This window comes from Megascapheus bottae, chromosome 4 (genome assembly GCF_031878675.1).
Source record: "Megascapheus bottae isolate mThoBot1 chromosome 4, mThoBot2.hap1, whole genome shotgun sequence".
Lineage (NCBI taxonomy): Eukaryota > Metazoa > Chordata > Mammalia > Rodentia > Geomyidae > Megascapheus > Megascapheus bottae.
In genome coordinates, this window is record NC_143512.1 from 86,063,081 (window position 1) to 86,078,498 (window position 15,418).

The 15,418-nt window shown below is 58.9% G+C and overlaps 1 protein-coding gene across 2 annotated transcripts in view; it reads left to right on the forward strand.

Moving 5' to 3' along the window:
- Positions 1–13,068, forward strand: part of Slc9a3 (solute carrier family 9 member A3) — a 40,102-nt gene extending 27,034 nt beyond the window's left edge. Inside the window, exons 4-16 of one of the 2 annotated variants that reach the window (XM_090332169.1) lie at positions 839–917; positions 1,473–1,650; positions 2,398–2,618; positions 3,014–3,216; positions 3,606–3,695; positions 5,180–5,250; positions 6,860–6,989; positions 8,898–9,013; positions 9,541–9,670; positions 10,141–10,317; positions 10,556–10,628; positions 10,910–11,023; positions 12,764–13,068. In XM_090332169.1, coding sequence (XP_090188295.1) covers positions 839–917; positions 1,473–1,650; positions 2,398–2,618; positions 3,014–3,216; positions 3,606–3,695; positions 5,180–5,250; positions 6,860–6,989; positions 8,898–9,013; positions 9,541–9,670; positions 10,141–10,317; positions 10,556–10,628; positions 10,910–11,023; positions 12,764–13,068 — 1,887 coding nt within the window. The other variant, XM_090332168.1, reaches the window with a different exon arrangement.
- Positions 13,069–15,418: the final 2,350 nt, after the last annotated feature.

Below are 15,418 nucleotides of genomic sequence, written 5' to 3' on the forward strand. Positions count from 1 at the left end.
AGTGGGAGGGATAAAGAAAGGACCAGGTGTGGCAGACGCACTTCCCCAAGAATTCACAGACAGCTGGACGCGGACACCTGGGGGATGCATAGGGCTTCCGGTGTCCTCTGAGGGAGTCTGTGGCTCCCTGGAAGCTTAGGAGAAAGGAGAGAGCTGGGGTGGCGACATCCTGCCAGATTTCCAATGCATTACAGCACTGATGATTCTCAGGACATCTGAGGACCCATCTGGTTATAAAACCTAGCAAGTAGCTCAAACCACAGTCGCCCAGTGGCTGCCTTTCCCATTCCTGTAGCCTCATGTCTGTGCCTCCTTTTCCCTCCTTCTCACAGAGACAAACAACACCCCCAGAGCCTCCAGGGGCTTCACATCTATCTGCCTTAGCCTCCCCCTTGCTTCTGGTCTCCTAAACATGCCTGCCGAGGACGGAGCAGGCTGCAGAGACAGGCCTGCACCTCTAACTGTGGACTCTCCACTAGCATTCCTGGATAAAAGATGGAGACATCAGAGAAGCCACTAGAACCAAAACTCGGGGCTTGCCTGACAAATGAGATGGAAAAGCAACATATAAGAGGGTTAGCTTTATGGACGCCACTCCAGCCTCAAGTACAGAGCGTCTCCCCGAGCAGTGTCCTGCCTGCTTTCCGCTTCTGCTGGCTCCTCTGCACCTTTACTGTTGACCCTTTGTATCTCATGCTAATGAGGCACAGACACCCTTGGGCCCAAGCCCACAGAGGCTCAGACACAGCGGGGCAGAGGCTGGAGAGGCAGCACAGACACACACTGGCTGAGCCCAGAGAGGGTCAGTGCTGACTGCTGTTCTTCTGTGTCCCTTCAGGTCCTGTACAATGTATTTGAGTCTTTTGTGTCTCTGGGCGGTGACAATGTGACTGGTGTGGACTGCGTGAAAGGCATAGGTATGTGGCGGGCAGGTCCTCTGTGAACCCCACCTGCTCTCAGGCCCCACCCGCCCTCAGGCCTGCAGTCAGAGGACCCGTGGCTCTTCTCCTCCAGAACAGGATTCCCTGACTCCGCTGCTGCTCTGGGGCCTGAACTTTCTTCCCCCTCTGGCTGGGGGAAAGGTGCCTCTACCAGCACTCACTAACAACTGGATGAGGGCTTGGGGTCCCAAGTATCTCTCTGGACAAGATGGGGACAGCACCCTGCCCCTCCTGGGGAGAGCAGATGGACAGTGCCTGGGGGCTCAGGGCCTGGTGCTTGCGGGCCGCTCTAGCCAGAACAATGGAGCACTGTGGCTCCTTCCCCTGCCCCCTTTCTGCACCGAGTCTGGGGCCCAGGCCAGACCCTTTCTACCCAAGGGCAGAAAGCTGGTCTCTCAATCCTGAGCGCTCGGGCTGCCCGCTGCCGTGGGCAGCTCCCGGGCACCCTCCAGGACCAGCCCCGCCTGCCTTGCCCTCCACAAAGGGCCGTTGAGGCGGCTGGGTGGCAGGTGGCGCCCTTCTCCCTCACAGTGTCCTTCTTCGTGGTGAGCCTCGGGGGCACGCTGGTGGGGGTCATCTTCGCCTTCCTGCTGTCCCTCGTGACCCGCTTCACCAAGCACGTGCGCATCATCGAGCCTGGCTTCGTCTTCGTCATCTCCTACCTGTCCTATCTGACCTCGGAGATGCTGTCCTTGTCAGCCATCCTGGCGTAAGTTTCCCCCGGGGACGGGCGTGGAACCCCAGGGCAGGCCCGGAACCAGGGTGAGGCCCAGGGGACCCACGCAGGCCGGGAGCTGCCAGGAAGCAAGAATGTGGGTGGTGAGCGGTGGAAAGTGTGGGTGCAGCTCGCCCTGGGGAGAGGAGGCCTCACCCCCCCCCTGCCAGCCAGCCCTCACTCCTCCCAGCACCCCTCCCAGCAGCCTCCCCCCTCCTCTGGATGGAGATGCATTCTGGAGGTAGGTGGGTGAAGAATGTGATTTCGAGTTTTAAATAAAGAGTTGGTGTTTCTACAGAATTGTCCATAGCTGACTGTGGCCCTGCTGGGGGCGTGAGGGAGGCTATGGCCACCAGACTCAAGAGTGACCTTTCCAGAAATCCCCGCCAGCATGCCCCCAACTCCGGCCCCTGGCAGAGCTACTGGCATTCCAAGTCTGCCCTGCGTTCCCCAGGGTCAGAAGCCGGGCTACAATGGCTGCTAACAGGACCCCTGGGGCTCCAGAGAGCTCAGGAACATGTCCTTGCAGTTCTGCATGCCCGCTGTGTGGGGCAGCTGGACAGCTGGGTAGCCCCAAGCTCAGGGCCCCATCTTCAGGAAGCTAGGGGCGCACAGCGCAGGGCTGACCCGAGGGGCACCGAGCCCCTGCAGGCCGCCCGGAGGGATGGAGCCCACGGGGCCCTGGAAACACCATCCCCGAGGGGTGGCCGCACCGCGCCTGATGCTGCTCGCGCTCCTCAGCATTACCTTCTGTGGCATCTGCTGCCAGAAGTATGTGAAGGCCAACATCTCGGAGCAGTCGGCCACCACGGTGCGCTACACCATGAAGATGCTGGCGAGCTGCGCGGAAACCATCATCTTCATGTTCCTGGGCATTTCCGCCGTGGACCCGCTCATCTGGACATGGAACACAGCCTTTGTGCTGCTCACACTGGTCTTCATCTCTGTGTACCGGGCCATTGGTGAGGCCCCGGGGCACCCACAGACACGTCCAGCCTCCCTCAAGCCCCTGGCTGTGGATTTGGGGCCCCAGGACAGCGCTCCATGGATCTGGGCCTTGACCCCATAAAGGGTTAGGCATCCTCAAGGTGCAGCCTGGGGAACAAGGTGGAAGGTACCAGAACCCAGAGGGAGCCCATTTCCTTCCCCCTAACTCGCTCACCCAGGGATAAGGTCAAGAGAGTGGGAGATGGAGCCTGGGGTGAGAGCCCTGTCACTCCATCCTTCAGGGAGCCACGCAGAAGGTGCACTTGAGAGGAGCCCACCTCGAAGCTGTCCACAGTCTCCTGAGGGATGGAGGGACAGGGGCTGAGGGAGCAGGGCCCCGGGCCCTGGAGCTGAAGCCCCTCCCCCACAGGCGTGGTCCTGCAGACCTGGATCCTGAACCGCTACCGTATGGTGCAGCTGGAGACCATCGACCAGGTGGTCATGTCCTACGGTGGGCTGCGTGGGGCTGTGGCCTACGCCTTGGTGGTGCTTCTGGACAGAGAGAAGGTCAAGGAGAAGGACCTGTTTGTGAGCACCACACTCATTGTGGTCTTCTTCACGGTCATCTTCCAGGTACACCGCCTCCCGGGCCTAGGCATGAGCCCTGCCTGCGTGGGAGAGGAACACTTCAGCCAGGCGCCCGGCACTAACTGCGCTTTGTCATTCTAATAACCAGGATTATCTTGTAGGCTTCCATGTGGCCCCACAGGGGACGTAGCCCACTTTGCCCTAAGCGCTGCTCCCAGGCTGTGGCCATGTGGGAAGCCCCATGGAGCACAGCTGCCCACTGCTGGACAGGGCACTGGAAGTAGTTGGCTGGAGTCAGGGTTCCCTTGCAGTATGGGGGCGCCAGAGTCCCTGAGTCCCCAGTGTAGGAGGCGGTGTCTAGGGTTGTGTCGCCCTGTGTGAGTCACACATAGGTTCAGGGGTCTGGTCTAGGCCCAGCAAGTCTGTCTTTCCAGGGCCTGACCATCAAGCCCCTGGTGCAGTGGCTGAAGGTGAAGAGGAGCGAGCAGAGAGAGCCCAAGCTCAATGAAAAGCTGCATGGCCGGGTAGGGGGCAGTGGGGGCATGAAGCAGTGAGGGTGATGGCTGGGGGGGTGACCTGGAAGAGTTGGAGGGGACCTAGGGGGATTACAGGGGGCCTGGAGGGGCCTGGAGGGACCTGGAGGGACCTGGAGGGGGCCTGGAGGGGGCCTAGAGAGACCTGGAAGGACCTGGAAGGGACCTGGAGGGACCTGGAGGGGACCTGGAAGGACCTGGAGGGATCTGGAGGGACCTGGAGGGGACCTGGAGGGACCTGGAGGGACCTGGAGGGGGCCTGGAGGGGCCTGGAGGGACCTGGAAGGACCTGGAAGGGACCTGGAGGGACCTGGAGGGACCTGGAGGGACCTGGAGGGGACCTGGAGGGACCTGGAGGGACCTGGAGGGGGCCTGGAGGGACCTGGAGGGACCTGGAGGGGGCCTGGAGGGGGCCTGGAGGGACCTGGAGGGGACCTGGAGGGGGCCTGGAGGGGGCCTGGAGGGGGCCTGGAGGGGCCTGGAGGGACCTGGAGGGACCTGGAGGGGGCCTAGAGGGACCTGGAGGGACCTGGAAGGGACCTGGAGGGACCTGGAGGGGACCTGGAAGGACCTGGAGGGATCTGGAGGGACCTGGAGGGGACCTGGAGGGACCTGGAGGGACCTGGAGGGGGCCTGGAGGGACCTGGAGGGACCTGGAGGGGGCCTGGAGGGGGCCTGGAGGGACCTGGAGGGGCCTGGAGGGGACCTGGAGGGGGCCTGGAGGGGGCCTGGAGGGGGCCTGGAGGGACCTGGAGGGGACCTGGAGGGGGCCTGGAGGGACCTGGAGGGGACCTGGAGGGGACCTGGAGGGGGCCTGGAGGGGGCCTGGAGGGGCCTGGAGGGGACCTGGAGGGGGCCTGGAGAGGGACCTGGAGGGACCTGGAGGGGGCCTGGAGGGGGCCTGGAGGGACCTGGAGGGGGCCTGGAGGGACCTGGAGGGACCTGGAGGGGGCCTGGAGGGACCTGGAGGGGACCTGGAGGGGGCCTGGAGGGGGCCTGGAGAGACCTGGAGGGGGCCTGGAGGGACCTGGAGGGACCTGGAGGGGGCCTGGAGGGGACCTGGAGAGACCTGGAGGGACCTGGAGGGGGCCTGGAGGGACCTGGAGGGGACCTGGAGGGGGCCTGGAGGGGGCCTGGAGAGACCTGGAGGGGGCCTGGAGGGACCTGGAGGGACCTGGAGGGGGCCTGGAGGGACCTGGAGGAGGCCTGGAGAGACCTGGAGGGACCTGGAGGGACCTGGAAGGAACTGGAGGGGGCCTGGAGGGGGCCTAGAGGGGGCCTGGAGGGGCCTGGAGGGACCTGGAGGGGACCTGGAGGGACCTGGAGGGACCTGGAGGGGGCCTGGAGAGACCTGGAGGGGGCCTGGAGGGACGTGGAGGGACCTGGAGGGGGCCTGGAGGGACCTGGAGGGGGAGGTCAGGGCTGAGGAGGGGCCAGGAGGGAAGTGCAATCAAGTTTTGTTTTCCCTTTGAAAGGCTTTTGACCACATCCTTTCAGCCATCGAGGACATTTCTGGGCAAATTGGACACAACTATCTCAGAGATAAGTGAGTCCCGACTGCTTCAGCCACTGGGCTCCTGCCACTCTCCCTCCTCTAAGTGCCTCCTTGACCATAGGGCTGGGAGACCCACCGGTGCAGACAGGGCCACCAACAGCAAAGCCACAGCAATTGTCACTAGGATTCCAGCACCACAAAGTCCGGTTTCTGTAGGACATGTCCATCCAGGGGAGCCAGAGGCCAGTCCTGAACTGTCTGGTTTCAAAGGCTGGTCCTGAAGCTTGTGTGTGTGTGTGTGTGTGTGTGTGTGTGTGTGTGTGTGTGTGTGTGTGTGTGTGTGTGTGTGTGTGTGTACAACAACCGGTCAGCTCTGTGTGTCCCATGAGGCTGGGGGACAGATTTGCACTAGACCCACAGGTGGAGAAGGAGGCTAATACCAGCAGAGAGACAGGGTCACAAGCCAGAAACGCAAATCTTATTTCTGCTGCTCTTCCATCTCACAGGCCAATTAATTCTAAATTATGTGAGAATTAAAAATCAGAAAATAATTACTTTCCTCCTTTGCCAACAGAGGAAGGGTGTGTTAGTCTGTAAATATTTTACATTATTTTGCTCATAAAACTGAAATCATCTGCCAGGTACATGGTGGTTCATACCTGTAATCTTAGCTACTTAGGAGGTTGAGATCTGAGGATCTCTGTTCAAAGCCAGCCCAGGCAGAAAAGTCCCCATGAGACTCTTACTCCAATTAACTACTCATAAACCAGAAGTGGCACTGTGACTCCAGTGGTTAGAGTGCTAGCCTTGAGTACAAAGAGGCTCAGGGACAGCTTCCAGGCCGTTTTATTGTAACGTAATTTGACAATTAAAACAAATGAAGGGCTGTATATAATAGTACATACCTCTAACCTCTGCTACTTGGGGGACTGAAATGGGGAAAATTATTGTTTAGTCTAGTCTGAGGAAAAAAATGCAAGGCCTTATTTAAAAAATAACAAAAGCAAAATGTGGCTTTAGTGCTAAGCTAGAAAGTGATAGGCCCAGAGTTCCAACCCTAGCACTGACAACTGAAATTTGTACAAGTTCTAATGTGCCTGGTTTACCCCCTGCAATCCTAGCTACTCAGAAGGCTGAATCTGAGGACTGGCAGGAAAGTCTCCAATTAACCACTAAAGAGCCGGACATTGGGCTTTGGCTTCTGTGGTAGAGTTCCAACCTTGCTCATAAAAGCTCTGAGTGCAAACCAGCACACAGACACACAGACAAGTCCCTATGTTTGGCTGTTTTATGGAAGAATCAGCCATGCTCCATGTGAGGCTGCAGAACTAACTTGTGCCAAGGACGGTGTGGTCCTGGGGGTGGTCCTGCCACTGGCCCGTCCCTAGGCCCCTTCCAGGTCAGGGCTGGAGTTTGCATGTTACACAGATGAGAGGGAACTGCCCTCCGTGTCACACATGTGTCACAGTAAGCACTATCAGATAGGTGAAGGGTGGATGGTGAGCAAGGGAGGTTACCCAGGGCCTTGCTCCTTCGGGGATGCTCATGAAACCCAGGCAAAGGGGGGCTGTGGAGACTCCCGTCTGTCCTCACCCGAGTCCATGTCCCTGCCTGTTCAGGGCAGGTGACACTGGCTGACCCTGTGTCCTTGTCCACCCAGGTGGTCCAACTTTGACAGGCGGTTCCTCAGCAAGGTCCTCATGAGACAGTCTGCCCAAAAGTCTCGAGATCGGATTCTGAATGTTTTCCATGAGCTGAACCTGAAGGATGCTATTAGCTACGTGGCCGAGGTACTGGAACCCTCCGCTTGTCTTGAGCCGGAACGGAGGGCTAAAGCACATGGGCGTTCCATGTAGCCTAGTGGGGAGGGGGGCTGTACCCTGTGCACGAGTGGCCCTCATGGAAGGCTCGTGTGAGGCGGAGTCCTCCAGTGCTCCAGAAACAGGATGGGTCAGAACCCCCATCCCTACAAGAAACAGGCCCAGGGATGGGGCCTCCGCCAATGGTTCTGATGTGTCTGAGTGCTAAGGCTAGGCCCCTGAGCTCCTGAACCTTCTCTTCAGAAACTGGAGAGGTCAGGATGCAGGAAGAGAGTAAAACATATGCACAAGGACACACACACATAGAAGCACACACAATGCATGCATATGCACACACATACACAGTTGTGTGTGCACGTATGTGCAGTACACTAACACAGGGTTATGTACATGCATAATCATATTGTGACCGCACAGGTATATACACGTATGTGTGCACAATGCACACACACGTGTGTATTCCTACATATACACCTGGGAATATATGCATATAATTCATTCATACATCACACGTGTGTGTATATACACACGTCACGCCAGTGTGCAGAAATACATCTACTCATAAACACGTATGTATGTGTGCACGTGTGGTCAAAATGTGCTGCATAATACATGCAGACACGTGTCAATGCACACATGTACACATGTGCTTATTCACACATGTGCATGGCACACACACTGCATAATATGTGCAGACACGCAAAGGAATCACAAGAGTAGTTTTCCTTACTCCTGACTTCTCCAGGCAAACGGGTCCACTCTCCAGTCTGTTAGGGACAGAGGGAAGGGCTCACATTCACCTGCGTGTGTCTTGACATGTCTGGGTGGGTCGGCAGTGAGCAGTTTAGGCACGGCTCTGCTATGGCTCTAGGAGCTTGACTGATTCTGTGTGCCGTGGTCAGAGAACAGGGAGGGGAGGGGGGTTGTGGGAAGTCATGGCAGGTCTAAACGAAGCCCAGCCTGGAGGACGGGAGCCATATATGTGACCTTTTGTGACCTGTCCACCTTCGCCCGTGTGTGTCCCATGACATTCCCACGTCCTCTGGGCTCTCTGGTTTTTAACACTGCACAGGCCCTTGAAGGTTCTGCCATTCAGAGTGGCCGTGTCCTTCAGCTGCTTGAAGGCTCTGAGGCAGACATCATGCAGAAGGCAACAGTCCAACTTTCTGTGGCCTAGGGTGGCCCTGGCACCTCTGCAGCTAGATGGAAGATGGGAACGGGGTTGGCCGGAGGCTTCCGGTGGCCTCCGCTTGCTGCTTCCTTTCTCTGAGCTGCTCCTCCGCTCTCACTGCCATGTAGTGTGTGTATTCGGCAGGGATGAGCTTTCTCTCTGTCCCCTACCAGCCGGTGCATCCTTACCCATGACCTTGGGCTCTGTTTCTGTATCACTTTTGGGAGAAATGGCTTCAGGTCCCTGGGGTGCTAAGTCTGCAGCTCTGGTTCTTCCCTGGTGCTTCCTCCCGACACTCGGCCACTGTCTGCGACCACCAGCCTCCCTTCTCAGCTTGGAGCTCCTACCCTGAGAGCCGAGGCTCCAACCTGAGAGGCCGGAGGGCATGAGGTCCCCGTGAGACCGAAGCCACTTCCCACCCACAAGTATGGGGGCATTTCTCAGACCTCCACCCAAGAAGTCCCGTCTTCACCACCCATTGTCTGTCTTCACCCAGCCCTTAGCTCGGCTCCCCTCTGCAGGAGCTTGACTGTGGCTTCTCAGCTCCTGGTTTAGCCTGCACAGAGCTGTGAGATGTCCCTCAAAATGACTCGAGGGCTTGAGGTGGGCTAGCCATCCCTGGGCTGTCTTTGTTTGCCAGGACCTCAGGTGGGGGAGTGGGGGCAGCCTCGGTTCTTTGTGCGCTCATGGGGCTGTCTTCCTGACAGGGAGAGCGCCGAGGGTCCCTAGCCTTCATTCGCTCCCCAAGCACAGACAACATGGTCAATGTGGATTTCAACACACCACGTCCGTCTACCGTGGAGGCCTCCGTTTCCTACCTCTTGTACGTGTCTCCAGTTAGGGGTTTGCCAAGGGGCCTTGGAGCCTGCTGAAGGGCAGGGTTCCCTCTGAGCTGGGTCATAAATGGGGGGTGGCTCAGAATGCAAGAGGAGCCTACATTTTCTCCTGCAGTAGTCCAACTTAAGCTTGTTTCTGTTGCAACAGGAGGAAGGGAGGGAAAGAGAGAAGGAAGGAGGGACACAGAGAGACCCTCGGTACCCTCTCCTGGGCCAGGATTTTATCCCTGCTAGCCCTAGGCAAAGTCAGTTGTGACCAATTCTTACAGAAAGTGGCTGGTGCAGGCATCTCAGTGCTGAATGGTGCCACCCTTGAGCTTGTAGCTGCACTTTTGGAGGGGATCTGATGTGAGTGAGAAGGCCAGAAGCGCTTGTGGGAATCAGTCCACCCAGAGCCCTGCAGAGCAGCGAGCTGGCCAGGTGTCCAGGAGTCCAGGCCTGGGCAGGGCACCCCTGTGCAGGGGTCTCCTGCTCTTCGGCTGAGCTCCCGGGGATAAGCAACGGTCCTGTGCAGGAGAGAGAACGTCAGTGCTGTGTGCTTGGACATGCAGTCCCTGGAGCAGCGGCGGAAGAGCATCCGGGACACGGAGGACATGGTCACCCACCACACGCTGCAGCAGTACCTGTACAAGCCTCGACAGGAGGTGGGCCAGGGCGGGGCCTGGGCGGCCAGGGTGGGGCCTGGGCGGCCACGCCTTCCCAGCTGCCATGTTGGGCTCTGTCCAGAGCCCAGCCCCTCATGTGGGGGTGGGTGAGTCCTCCTCTCTCCTTCCCTACTGCTAGCAGAATCCACAGCTCCCTGGGATAATGGACACCTGCAGGGCAGGCCGGGAGACTCCCGAGACCCCCAGCCTGGCTTCACCCAGCCTGACCACTGGGATAATGGACACCTGCAGGGCAGGCCGGGAGACTCCCGAGACCCCCAGCCTGGCTTCACCCAGCTGACCACTGGGATAATGGACACCTGCAGGGCAGGCCGGGAGACTCCCGAGACCCCCAGCCTGGCTTCACCCAGCTGACCACTGGGATAATGGACACCTGCAGGGCAGGCCGGGAGACTCCCAGGACCCCCAGCCTGGCTTCACCCAGCCTGACCACTGCGCTGCTTCCACAGTACAAACATCTCTACAGTCGCCATGAGCTAACGCCGAGTGAGGACGAGAAGCAGGACAAGGAGATTTTCCACAGGACCATGAGGAAGCGCCTGGAGTCCTTCAAGTCAGCCAAGCTGGGCATCAACCAGAATAAGAAGGCAGCAAAGCTATACAAGAGGGAACGTGCACAGAAGCGGGTAAGGGTCCTGGGGTCAGGGAGACTGAAGCAGGCAGGCCTGTCGGTGTGAGCAGGGTCGTGGGCAGGCTCCCTGGGGTGTGCCAAGACTCCCTTTACAGCCTCTTGGGCAGGGTCCATGATGCAGACCCCTCACCTGGGCTGGGGCCCTCAGAAAGCTTAGGGCCTCCGTTCAGGAGCGGGTCCCCGTTCGCAGTTAGGAAACGGGGCACATCTGCAAGGACCCATCTTGCCCACAGAGGAACAGCAGCATCCCCAATGGAAAGCTGCCGGTGGAGGACCTAGCGCACAGCTTCGTCATCCAGGAGAAAGGTACCGTGGGCCCCTCACTGGAGGGAGCCCTGGCCTGGAGCTCGGAGACTCACAGGAGCACCCCACCTCATCCATGCCCTGCCGTCCCAGCGCTGCCTCTCCTTCCTTGTCAACACCCCGGCAAAAGGCCAGCTGTGCTTGGGGGTCAGGCAGGGTGGCTCCCCAGTGCTTAGTCTGCCTGGGCCACCCGGCTGTCTGGCACTGTGAGTCAGAGTAGTGGAGATCAAGGCCCCTGCCCCCCGGGACCAGGCCACCCTCACCCCTGCCCCGATCCCCCACAGACTGGGAACTTTCGGAGCCTGAAGAAGCCCCAGACTACCTAGCAGAGGAGACCAGCGGGGGAATTGAGTTCCTAGCGAATGTCACGAAGGATGTGGCCTCGGATTCTCCCACAGGTGAGAGCTGGAGGCTGTGCCAGGCTCCCAGCAGGGGAGCTGATGCTTCTAGTAGATCAGCCAGGGTATCTGTGTGGAGAGAAGGAACACATGCCCAGCCTGTCTACAGTTTGTGGGTTCCCAGATGTGGGGGGAAGGCTTGGCATGAGGGGATACCACAAACTAAAAGGTACAGCACTGCACTATGCTGGTGGCTCATTCCTGTAGTCCCAGCTGAGATCTGGAGGACTGCAATTTGAGGCCAGACCCCACAGCAAAGTTGGTTATACTCTATTTCCAAAATAGAAAAAAAAAAAGCTGGGCTAGAGACACGGCTCGTGGGGTTAGAGGGAGAGTAAAGTGAGGCCCTGAGTCAAAGATCCTGGAAGCCGACACAACAGAAAGACAGGACAGGACTGACCTCCCAGGTGCCTTTGCAGATGGCGGCCACAGGAGACGCTGGCATCGGCAGCCAGAATGACTTCCCCTCCTTCCACTGCCATGGAATCTTCTAGGAGGCTGACCAGCTGCTGCCCTTTTTCCTAGGCATTGACAACCCTGTGTTCTCCCCGGATGAGGACGTGGACCCCAGCATCCTGTCCAGGGTACCACCCTGGCTGTCCCCTGGGGAGACCGTGGTACCCTCTCAGAGGGCCCGCGTCCAGATCCCCCACTCTCCCAGCAACTTCCGCCGTCTGACGCCGTTCCGTCTCAGCAACAAATCCGTGGACTCCTTTCTTCTAGCTGATGGCTCTGAGGAGCGGCCCCATCCCACTGTCCCAGAGGCCACACACATGTAACTGCTTCCCTGTTCCCTAACACCTACTCTTTCCTTAGCTGTTTTCTTCAGGTCTCTGCTGGACCTGCACTTTCCAGACTCTCCCACAGCTTTCTCTTCCCTCTAGAACCTGTCCCCAGGTCATCTGATCGGCTGAACATTTCTTGGCAGACTGATGGAGAGAGACCCAGTTGAGTCTCTGCTTCCAGTTAAGATGTATGACCCAGAGAGGTTTGGGGGTCTGGCATGGTGGGCCATGCCTGTCACCCCAGCACCTGGAAGGCAGAGGCAGCAGGCTGCCGAGTTGGGGTACACCCCGGACAGTGAGCTCCAGACCAGCCTGGGCTGTGTATGTAGGGAGAGTTTGTCTCGGAAAGGGAAGCAGGTATTTGGGGATTTGACTGGAGCTAGTGTGTGTGAGAATTTACTTTTAGGTTGCTAGTTGGATCACAAGCTGTTGAGTGGTTAGCTCTGAATCTCTTCAGGGGTCTGGAGGGAGCCGAGAGGGGGCAAGGCCAGGAACCAAGTATGAAGAAGACATCATTTTTGTTCCAAAGCCTCTGGCCTGAGGGAGGGATCAAGGGATGAGTCACGTCCAGCCTCCTCTGCCGGCCTCCTCTGCCGGCCTCTCAGCCGGGGAGGGGCGGGCAGGGGCGTCCCCAGGCAGAAGCCTTGTCCCCCACTGGCTCCCTGGCCAGGCGGCCTTGGGCAGGACCGTGGCGGCCTGTTGCCCTCAGGAGGGGGGGCCCAGCCACCAGGCAGGCGGAGGCTCCCTGGGGCCTGCGGCCATCTGCGGTGGAGAGGGCCGGCCTGCCCGGGGGCCTGGAGGACAGGGAGGGCAGGGGAGGCGGTCCGTGGCTGGTCCTCCGTGGTGGCCATGGTGGCCCCCGGCTGGGCGTCGTAAGCTGGCTCTCTCCGGGCCGTGCCGGGGGCCTGCGGGGCGTGGCAGGGCCGGCGGCCGCTCACGCCCCGTCCTCCCGCAGGTGACCCGGGCCCTGCTGCGCCGCTGACCGGACACCCGTCCCCGAGCCCGGCGCCCTTCCAGCCCGGGGCCGCCCTGGAGAGCAGCGCCGCGCCCGGCCCAGCCTCCGCGCCCGGCCCGCCGGCTCTCGAGCGCCGGGCGCCCAGCGCACACGCCCGGTCGGCGGCCGCGCGGCGCGTGCAGAGCCGCCGCTCCTTCCAGAGGCCCCGCGCGCGCCGGCGGCCCGCGCTGCTCAAGCTGGCGTCGCTGCCCGGGCCGGCCGAGCTGGCCCCGCACGCGCTGGAGCAGGAGGAGACGCCGCTGTGAGCTGTGAGCGCGGGGCCGCCGCCCGCCCCGTGCCCGTGCTGTCCGCATCCTCGTCCCCCATCCCCGTCCTCGTCCCCCCATCCCAGTCCCCCCACCTCCACCCCACCTCGTGGGGTCCCCCGGAGCATCCCCCCCACCTCCTTGCCCCTTGCCATCCTGCTCCCCTTGTCTCAAGGTGCTGGAGCCTCTGGCCTTGGAGGCCCGCCCTGCCCACCCAGGTCAACCAAGCTGTCACTTCTGTCACCGGACTGCAGACAGGGGCCTCCAGAGGCCAAGTGACATTTGCCCAGGCCACACACTGCCTACACCAGCATCACCGCAGTGGCGGCACACCGAGACCCTCCCCACCTGTCCTGGGGCAGGGCGTCCAATGCTGCGGAGGCTGGGAGACTGCACGCACTCAGGGGCACAGCCAGCCGCAGTGGTCCCCAGCAGGGAAGGCCTGGGGACATCGCCTTGGACAAAACACTAGAATGGCCAGAGGATAGGCGGCTACTCACAGCCACGCCCACATCTCCAGCTCTGAGAGGATTGCCTGGGCTTTGCTTCCAGCCCCCCAAACAGGCTGTACCACAGGGTTCCACCTGAGCTCTCCTGGACTTCCTGAAACAAACCACCCAGCTCTCTGTTCCAAAAACTAAATGTTCCCTGTCACGATCAAGGTTACCAGTCATGCGCCCAGAGAAGTCACAGAAGGGCCAGCAGGAGACTGTCAATGCTGTCCCCAAGTGCTGGACAGAAAGAGCCCATGGCTGTGTTGTTGAAACAAGAAAAAGAACCTCCAAGCTTCCATCTTAGAGTGGTACTTCTGGACTGGAATCCACAGCTCCACACGAGCTCGGCTTCCGACCTCAGGTAATTCTGAAACAGAGTCCAGCTACTACACAGCAGGGACACTGCCAGTGACCCCCCCCCCCAGACATCCGAGACTGTGGCTTATCCTGGACGAGCAGGCTGAGCCCCTGGGTTCCCTGCCCCGCAGCACACATCCCTAGGCATGCTTGTGCTCGGGAGCTCGCTGGTCATGGGCCAATGCCTGCTGCAGTCAGAAGCTGAGTCCGGAATGGTGGCTGCTCAGTGCAGCTGGTCAGCAGTGGACCCCAGCAGCCAGGGGGACAATCCGTGGGACACACCACAGCCTTGTCCCCTTACGCTAGTATTTCTAAGAGGGACAAAGCACATACCCCACGCTTGTCAATCCTGTGTCTGGGCACAGTCGTGGACCCAGATTCAAACAAGCAAGCACCATTTGCAGAGAACTACCTCCTGTTCTCAGAGGAGGTGCCGGCTCCACTTCACAGCCAAGAACCCTGCTGTTCTGTCACTACTGTAAATGGATGTAAACAGTACCACGAATGCATCTTCTTAGGAAAGCAGTTGTACAATTTTTTATTAGTGCAAATATTATTTATTTAATACTCAACATGGACCTCTGTGGTATGCAGAGTACACATTTAGGAAATTGCTATTTCTCACGCATTTTCTTGGAAATAATTTTGCTGGTGTTCAATGTACTATACTGATCTTTGAAATTCTATCTAAACTAGAATTGCAATGTATTTTCTAAGTGTGAAAACGGTGTTGGTATCTGTTGATGTGACTGTAGACAGACCATGTAATTCCAATCCCAGAATGAGGTGCCTTAAATGCCCTGGCAGGTGCTTGCAGCACCACTGAAACAGTGCAACCACATCTTGACTGGTCCCATTAAAAGCATCTCAAGGCATTTTGGGGTTCATTCTGTCATACATGAAGATCTTATCTAGGAGAATGTCAGAATGTCAAATTAGGGAGAAGCTGTTCTGTATTCAACGTGACATGGAGAGTCTTGTCTTGTACTGCCCTGTAAGATGGTCCTGGCTGGTTGGGACTCCTAGTGCTGATGCTGCTGGCATCAGGGCACCCACGTGAAGCACTAGGCCTGGTTACATTCCCAGCGCACACACAGCCCTCACACCATTGCGCAGTGACATTATCCACTAGGCCTAAGGGAGACACTGGAGTGGCTGAGTAGGGAGAGATGGGCAGGGACAGTCTCTCGAGGTACATCATGGACAGTGGGAGGCAGAGGCACATCTGCCTGTGTGTGGGACAGCCTCCGAAAGCTTGACTTATTTTAATAAATTTAAAAACGTTTACATCTAAGTAGAATCCTTACTGTATTAAATCTAACTCACAAATTCACGGGGACTGACTTGGGAAGCAGGCCGAGACACAGGTGTGGTCAGGAAGCCCTTTCCACTGGGTGATGGCACTTTTGCCGAGCCCCCGACTTTCTCTCCATGGCTACCTTCTTCCAGCATCTCCTCCATGCACATGGCAGGCACCATATTCTCATGTGATCACATCG